We start from the raw sequence: 8,503 nt of genomic DNA, 5'->3' as shown, positions 1-8,503 counted from the left end.
CGCTCTTCTTTTGTACCCATACATACGGATACCATGATAGATTCTCAGACCTTTTAAAGCTGCAAAGTAGCTACAAGTTACTCAAATGCTGTACAAGCAGCTGCATTTTTTCTGATCTATCTATTAATAATGGACATTTTCTTCATGGGGTTTTCTGCAAAGCTTTAATCAAAGTGAATTTGGGCAAGTCTATTTTTCTTTGCACTTTAGCATAATCCCATCTGCCTTCAAATTAAGGATGTGAACAGTGCAACTTGATACTTAGAAAAGCTAGAAACTTGAACCAAAACTTAAATTCGTTGTGGTACCTCCCAGGCATTCCCTGCTATAGATGAAGGAATGGCAGAATGGATACTGCTCTTCTGTACACTTTATTCTGCTCTGAGTGGTGCCCACCATCACAGATGTCTGAGGATGTTTTCTCCTGAAATAATGAATGGTTATTCGTGAGGAAATGTTTGGAGGGAGAATGCCTTGCTGGCAGAGCTGTTTTCAAGTGTGAATAGTTTTCAAGTGTGCAAGCCCTACTCTGGTTGTAATCCCTGATATGCACTGGTAGCAGATCACCCACTCCTTATTGGGGTGCACAGCTATGTCTGTGGTGCGTCTGTATTTATCATGTATTTGCTAGTCCCAGAGGGTGTTGTCCTACATTTTGCAGGTTTAACATGTTATCCCACTAAATAACTGTAAATCAAAGGGCTGTTATTTTGAAAGAAGAACTTATCTTCTACATAATTTTGCTTCTAGAAATTACTGGTGTGAGTAAAGCTGTCCTTTATTCACTGGCACAGTGGCAAAACTGGTTGGCAATTCTGTGCTCAGTTCTCGGAGATAAAGTGCAAGCCACCACTTACAGAAACCATTTAATAAATTATGTTTTTTTATTTTGGCACTGCTTTTAATATCTTTTGGCAGATTCCATACACAGAGGTAATGTTTTAAATTAGGGGAAAGCCACTAGTCACAGTGAATCTAGGTGAAGTGTTTGATGGAGCTACGAGTGGTAACATAAGGATTTAGGAAAAAATGTCACTGTGATGCCAACTGGAAGGCAAAATGGTCACAATAAATTTTGTTAGAAAACCAGAAACTCCACAAGACTGGAGTGGTGTATATTTACATATAGGTTCTAATCCTACAGTATTTATATAGATATTTAGTGTATTTCCCTGCAGACCTTAAGAAGAATAGATGAGTTCATGGCTTGAATATAGCAAGTAAGATCTTAGCATTGACGGTATTACTGAACTGCAATTGAAGTCATTGTGTAAAGCTGCTCGCTTCTCTCTAATAAAATGTGCATCTACTGAAATGTTTTAACCTTGGATATGGGGTTAAAAATGCATCAATGGGAAAGTGTTTGCAAATGTTAACATGAAAATAGCACGGCAGAAATGTCGTTTGCTGCCTTGGGAAGCACCTTTTGGAACTGCACTAATTCAGCGAGAAACTCGAGGGAGCAGAAACAGGGAGAGCGAACGCAAAGCAGCCCCTTCCTTTGTTCTTATTCAAGGGGGAATGGGGAGGGGGGGACACACGCCAAGAGGAGCCCGGAATCCCCGGGGCTTTCAGTTATCATTTTCATTAGAGGTGAGTGGCGGTTTGCAGCCAAAAGCGCTCGCTGCGAGCAAATCCACGCGCGGGGGCCGCTCCGTAATCCCCGGCGGGGCGGGGTCGCGGGCTGCGGAGCAGAGAGCGCTGTGCCCCGCGCCCCCGGCCTGGAGGGCAGCTCCAGCCTCCTGCCGAGGCGCACGTACCGCCGGCGTCCGGCCTCCCGCACCACCGGAGCGGTGCCCCCGCCGCGCATCCCCCGCCCGGGCACCTGTGGGTATCCCCGTGGCCAGGCCCCGCTGCCCCAGCGCGTCCGCACCCCGACGCGCAGCCCCTCGGCGGGGCGGGGCGGGGCGCGGGGGGATGCGACATCCCAGCTCGTCGGGGGATGCTGCCGCTGCCTGCGCGGAGCAGGAGGGATCCTCTTTGACGTCAAGCGACCATAATATAATGATCGCTCGTTCATATCCGGGTCCCCGGGCGTCTCCCCCGGGCCGCGCTCGGCCGCGCTCGGCGGCGCAGTGAGGGGAAGCGGGTCGGCCAGGGCAGGGCAGGGCAGGGCAGGGCAGGGCAGGGCAGGGCAGAGCAGCGCGCCCGCCCGGAGGTGGCCGGCGGCGGCCGCGGCACCGGCGCGGCGAGCGCAGCATGCCCGCCGCCTTAGACGCGCCTGCTTCCTGCCGCCGCCGCCGCCGCCGCCGCCGCCGCTGCCGCTGCCCATGGAGATCGCGCTGGTGACTTTGGAGAACGGCGGCACCACGGCCATCGCGGGCGGCGACGATGCCGCGGCCGCCGGCGGCCGGGCGCGCTGGCGGGGCAACTTGCTGCACCTCGCCGGCTCGCCGCAGATGAGCGACGGCAAAGAGAGCGCCCCGCCGCCGCCCGCGGGGGACGAGGAGCGGGAGCGGTCCCCGCCGGGTCCCCGCGCAGGAGGCAGCGGCGGCGCGGGCGGCCCCGACGAGCGGCCGGCGGAGCTCCGCGCAGCAGCCGCGCCGCCGCCGCGGCCGCCGCCCCGCGCCCCGCGCCCCGCCGCGGACATGGGGCCGTCCGAGGAAGGGGGGCACCGCCGGGGCATGGCCATGGCTGCGGCGGGCGACGAGGAGGAGGAGGCGGCTGCGGCCAACCCAGGCGCTATGCACCACCAGCGGGTGCTGATCAACATCTCGGGACTGCGCTTCGAGACGCAGCTGGGCACTCTCAACCAGTTCCCCGACACGCTGCTGGGGGACCCCGACAAGCGCATTCGCTACTTCGACCCGCTCCGCAACGAGTACTTTTTCGACCGCAACCGGCCCAGCTTCGACGGCATCCTCTACTTCTACCAGTCCGGGGGCAAGCTCCGCCGGCCCGTCAATGTCTCCATCGACGTCTTCGCCGACGAGATCCGCTTCTACCAGCTGGGTGAGGAGGCCATGGAGCGGTTCCGGGAGGACGAGGGCTTCATCAAAGAGGAGGAGAAGCCCCTGCCCCGTAATGACTTCCAGCGCCAGGTCTGGCTCATTTTTGAGTACCCCGAGAGCTCCAGCTCAGCCCGGGCCATCGCCATTGTCTCCGTGCTGGTCATCCTCATCTCCATCATCACTTTCTGCCTGGAGACCCTGCCCGAGTTCAGGGACGAGAGGGAGATGCCCGTACCTCTGCCTCCCCAAGGTGGAGGTTTGAATGGTACACCCGGGGACTCCCCACCCATGCAGCCACCCAGTAGCCTGGCTGACCCCTTCTTCATTATCGAGACCACCTGTGTGATCTGGTTCACCTTTGAGCTCCTCGTGCGCTTCTTTGCCTGCCCCAGCAAGCCCGAGTTCTCCCGCAACATCATGAACATCATCGACATCGTGGCCATCATCCCCTACTTCATCACCCTGGGCACCGAGCTGGCCCACGAGCAGCAGCAGCCTGGGGCTGGCAGTAACAATGGGGGTGGGGGCCAGCAGCAAGCCATGTCCCTGGCCATCCTCAGAGTCATCCGCCTGGTCAGAGTCTTCAGGATCTTCAAGCTCTCCAGGCACTCCAAGGGGCTGCAGATCTTAGGACAGACTTTGAAAGCCAGCATGAGGGAGCTGGGCCTCCTCATCTTCTTCCTCTTCATTGGGGTGATTCTCTTCTCCAGCGCCGTCTACTTTGCTGAGGCTGATGACCCCGAGTCTCATTTCTCCAGCATCCCTGATGCTTTCTGGTGGGCTGTGGTAACCATGACTACTGTGGGCTATGGGGACATGAGACCTGTCACTGTGGGGGGCAAGATTGTGGGCTCCTTGTGTGCCATCGCTGGTGTGCTCACCATTGCCCTCCCTGTCCCTGTCATCGTGTCCAACTTCAACTACTTCTACCACCGAGAGACTGACCATGAAGAGCAGGCTATCCTCAAAGATGAGCACAGTAGTGCTCAGGGCAGCACTGCGGGGGGAGAAGTGAAGAGAAGACCCAGTAAAAACTCCCTGAACAAATCTGTTGTGCACTTGGAAAACAGTGAGGAGTTCAACAATGGCACCAGGTCCTTAGAAAAAGCACATATCAAAGCAAAAAGTAATGTAGATCTCAGAAAATCCCTCTATGCTCTCTGTCTGGACACCAATAGGGAAACAGACCTGTGAGGAGAGGAGACGGTTAGAGTTCAAGAGGAGCAGAAGGATTTTCTGGTGTCAGAAACTTGCTACTATAATTATTCTTTTAGTACCAATTAGTTTTTTAAGTCAGGCTGTGTTTTACAAATTGATCACTGTCCTGAGCAGTCCTCCAGGAGTACATATTTTTATGTCCTTTTTCCCTGACACAAAGGGTCACCTATTTTTAAAATAGACTAAGAATAAGCTACCCTCCATGATGCAGGAGCTGGTAAATTATGACAGTGAAAAATCTAATTTGTAGAAACTTATTTTAGCAAACGGTCATTGGTTTTGAATGGGTCATTTGTAACCAATTCATTTGCTCTGAGTTTAGTGGGGGGGATATGTGTGGAGAATGAATGGATTGGGGATGGGAGGGAGGAGATTGAGAGGTTTTTCATTATAGTTTCAAATTGAAATTATTCAAATACATTTTGTGTCTGTATGACTGTATTTATGGTTGAAAGGCAATTCCTTATTCCTGTGAAATACGATATCATTAAAGCACTAGGAACATTAGCAAATCAGCACTTTCTGAGTTTTCCACTAGTTATCAGTGCAGATCTGGTTATCTTGTATGTGAAGTGAATTTGGTGCTTTGAACCCTAGAGCAGAAAACTTCTGTTGTCATTGATATGTTAGTTTCTTGTGAACCTTAAATTATTAAATATTGTAGATACACTTCTTTATAAATAATTTTATTAGTTACGTTCCTGTTTCAGAATTTTTAAGTAATTTGGTCATGTGCTTACTGGCCCCACTCAAAACATACATGCAGCTTTTCTTTTTTTTTTTTTTCTTTTTTTTTTCTTACAGTTTTATATCTTTGTTATGTTTTTGAGACCTAAAGGAAAAAAATACAGTGTCTGCTGGTCTGCTGTTACTGGTTTAAATCCAGTGCACAACAGATCAAAAGTGATCTGAACAGATTTTCAAGTGCACAACAGATCAGAAACATGAGGGAGTGGGTAGGCACAATGAGAAAGTAGAATATTGAGTGCAATATCTGCAGAACTGTTTTCATTGTGCACTCCAGATTCCTTGAGCGTGTGTATCAGTCACCTTTATGTATGCACACACCATTTGTGTACACAGCTCTCTGGTTTTAGTTCTCTCATACCGGGAGTGGATGGCACTTCAGGAGTCAAATGTGGTGTGCTCTGCTGCTTCAACAACCTTGGACACAGATGGAAAGCACCATCTTTTCATCAAAACACACCCCTGGTTTCTTGTATTTCCAAACAAAACCTTCTCAGTGCTGTGGATTTTACAATTGAGGTGTTGTTGAGAGACGAGTGACACATTGCCTTCATCAGAATCACAACTAACTCTGAAGACCGACACAAAGTTGTTCCTTTAGCTCAAAGAGCTTTCTGATAATTTCTCTTGCAAAGGACATCTCTGTTTCCCCCTCCAGCTTCTGTTGTATTGCTGAAGGATGTTACATGCCTTTCCCTCATCCTGTGGCGCAGCAGGAGTAGCAGAGAAGAGAAGGCTTGATTGTCAACATCGCTCAAGGTTTGTCTTAAAAATTTTCTAATATAAATAAGTGCTCAGTTGGGATTTTAATTTATTCAAGTATCTCATCTATGTCCTGAGATAAATTGAGATCAACTTTGCAGAGCAGCGCTCTGACATTCTCTCCCTCAGACACAAATGCTGCTTTCCTGTCCCTGACCATGCTCTTTAATGATAATGCCCAAATGCATGATAATTTTTTTTCTCCCAGTCAGTAAAATAACTGCCAAGCAAGTCATACCTTTCATGAACAGAGTGCTCAGCCCAAAACCCAGGGCTGAAGGGAAGGAATTTGAATCTTATAATAGAGAACAGCATCTTTCACATTAATTTTAGAATTTTAGATGTTGGTTTCTTGGTTGGTTTGCTTGTTTTTTTAGATGTGGATTGAGGCTGTAATGTGCTGAGGAGCTGTCTGAAACAAGACTGACAGAAAAGCACCCAGTGCAGCTGCACTCCAGACTCGGGGAGATCTCCAGTTTGCCTTGGTGGGAGTTGTTGCACCAGAGGGAAGTGCAGAATCAGCTCTTTGGTGAGGCTGAATCTCAGATGAAGCAAAGAAGGGGTGTAATTCTGCTGCACATGCTGAGACCTTGGTCACTGATGGACTTAGAGAAAGGCTTTTTGCTCATACAAGTGCTTTGCTTTGCTCTCGGTGATCACATCCATCTGACTGGCCTGAATAAGTACCAAACAACTGCAGTGAGTCTTTCAGGATAAAGTTTTGGGGTGGTCTTTCTGGAACTACTACCCTCACCTGCCTGACCACCAGAGTTTGGTCTTGCAACTGTGTGTTGTGTTGGATTGGGCTGTTGGCTCCTTGGAGGACGGGCACTGTGTCCACACAGCCAATTGTTTGGAATCCTGTGTAAGGATTTTAGGGATCTGGATTACATCTCCAAAGTGCAGCAAGCTGATAAAGGTGAAAGTAGATCAGGGCTATGGGGCATGGGTCAAGCTGGTGGCACAAACAGAAGGCCTGGTCTTCTCCCTTCTTTTTTACTTTTCTTCTTCCCACCATGTGTGTTTTTGTTGCTTTTACTGAACTGGTTCTCTCCTCATGGAAGTACAAGTTCAAGTTCTGCCTTCTCTTCCTGGAGCTGCCTGAGCTCACTCATCTGACAGGAAATTAAATACAGCCTTCTGTTTGAATATGCTGTGTTTTTCCATAACAAAACAACAGAACTTTCCAATAGAAAGAAAACAAATCATTCTCAAAGTATGGTTAAAAATATTTTCTTGGCTTGGGTTTCTAAGCACTTGTTAAGCTCAGTTCAGGCAAATTTGGTATTGATGCCTTTACAAATAAATACATAATTTCTATTGGCTTATAGGGCAGTAAAGGATTTGCTTTCTAATGACAGGTACTGCTGCCAAACACTGACTAATGTGACCAGGAATATGGTCAGAACTCAGTTCAACAGAGCATTTAGCACAGACACATGCTTAAACCAACACAGTTTTCAGCAGGTGTTTTAGATGCACTGATTTTTATGATTTTGAGGTTTGAGATCATGAGTTGGACTTGGATGTTCTTTGTGGGTCCCTTCCAGATCCAGGTATTCTTTGATTCTTTGATGGTTATTTAAAGATAAGTTATACACAGGGTGAAACCTTGTAGCCATGGGTTCCCCTTGGATTTTGGGGTAAATATGTGGGTACATGGTAGAGTCACATAATGTGCTGATGCAGATTTGTGCTGCAGAAGAGTATAAGAGTGAGAACTGAATCCCTCTAAGAAGACTCCTGGAAATATGAGACAGGAAGAGAGTTTTATCTTCCAGGCCCATCACAAGAAGGAAATACACCCTAACTACTATTGATTTTATGTTAGCTGACCTGCAATGAACAGCGGCTGAATCAGACCGCTTTGCCATATCAAAGGCATCAACATATCAGAACTTCGTGAATAGCAAATCATTGCAGACATCATAACCCCAAACAAACCCAGCCAAACAACAAACCAATACTTTTTTTTGTAAACTCTTTTGGCTAGGAGCTGCCAAAAGAAAGGTCCCTTACCCCACACATACTGTAGTTATTAATTGCTTGTCTTCTCATGTGAGACACTGTGCACTAAAATTCATTCTTGGGGGTGCTGAAGTGAATGTTCATTTGGGTCACCAGTAATGTAAGTTTAATTTACTTAGCCTGATCCCAAGGGGAGTCCACATTTCCCTTTTACTTTTCTATCATCCTAAAAAACGGTAACAGTACCAAGCAGTTATATAACACTATTCATCTCACGGAGCTCTATGAACAATTGCACCCCACTCTGTGTACAGGCAGGGTAAAGAAAAGGCTGTGGAAGACCACGCCTTTCAGTGTGGGTCAGGGCTCAGAGAGGCACAAATGGGAGTGGGTTTGGCTGGACTGAGAGGTCTAAAATGTGGATCTCAGGGAAGAGAGATTCCCCCTGTGGTCTCTTGCATGACTCTGGGTGGTTCTGCAGGCAAGGATTGGATGCCAGCAGCTGTGCACCATGATCCATCTGGTGGGGTCACTGAACACAGAGGGGACTTAATGCTGCTCTGAGCAGCATGAACAAATACCTCTTTTGTGTGCTCTCTTCATTTGGGCTCTGTAAGGAGAACACGGCACTCCTACTGGCTGTTCCCTGGCCTCTCCCAGCTGTCGACACTGCTGGTCTGGTGGAGGTGGTGCTGAGACATTCTCCAGGCACTGCCCTTCACCTCTCGTTAGGGAGCAAAGCACGTGTCAGAGCACTCTCAGAGGTAGACGTGTGTGCACAAAAAGTCTGGCTCTTCTGAAACCTATCCCAGAATCACTGAGGTTGGAAAAGACCTCAAAGTTCATTAAGTCCAACC

At 48.7% G+C, this 8,503-nt stretch overlaps 1 protein-coding gene across 1 annotated transcript; it reads left to right on the top strand.

Annotated features, from left to right (window-relative positions):
• The first annotated feature begins 2,270 nt into the window (after positions 1 to 2,270).
• Positions 2,271 to 4,432, top strand: KCNA5 (potassium voltage-gated channel subfamily A member 5). Its single transcript, XM_030238183.2, has one exon. It carries the CDS (start codon positions 2,271 to 2,273, stop codon positions 4,143 to 4,145), a length of 1,875 nt encoding a protein of 624 aa, XP_030094043.2. The 3' UTR covers positions 4,146 to 4,432.
• The last annotated feature ends 4,071 nt before the right edge of the window (positions 4,433 to 8,503 follow it).

The sequence above is a fragment of the Serinus canaria genome, chromosome 1A (genome assembly GCF_022539315.1).
Source record: "Serinus canaria isolate serCan28SL12 chromosome 1A, serCan2020, whole genome shotgun sequence".
NCBI lineage: Eukaryota > Metazoa > Chordata > Aves > Passeriformes > Fringillidae > Serinus > Serinus canaria.
The sequence above is the reverse complement of the archived record's forward strand: the minus strand, read 5'-3'. Positions and strand labels throughout refer to the sequence as shown.

What these genes read in the sequence shown, in the direction of transcription:
- KCNA5 (XM_030238183.2), top strand. Translation starts at nt 2,271, where the DNA reads ATGGAGATCGCGCTGGTGACTTTGGAGAACGGCGGCACCACGGCCATC.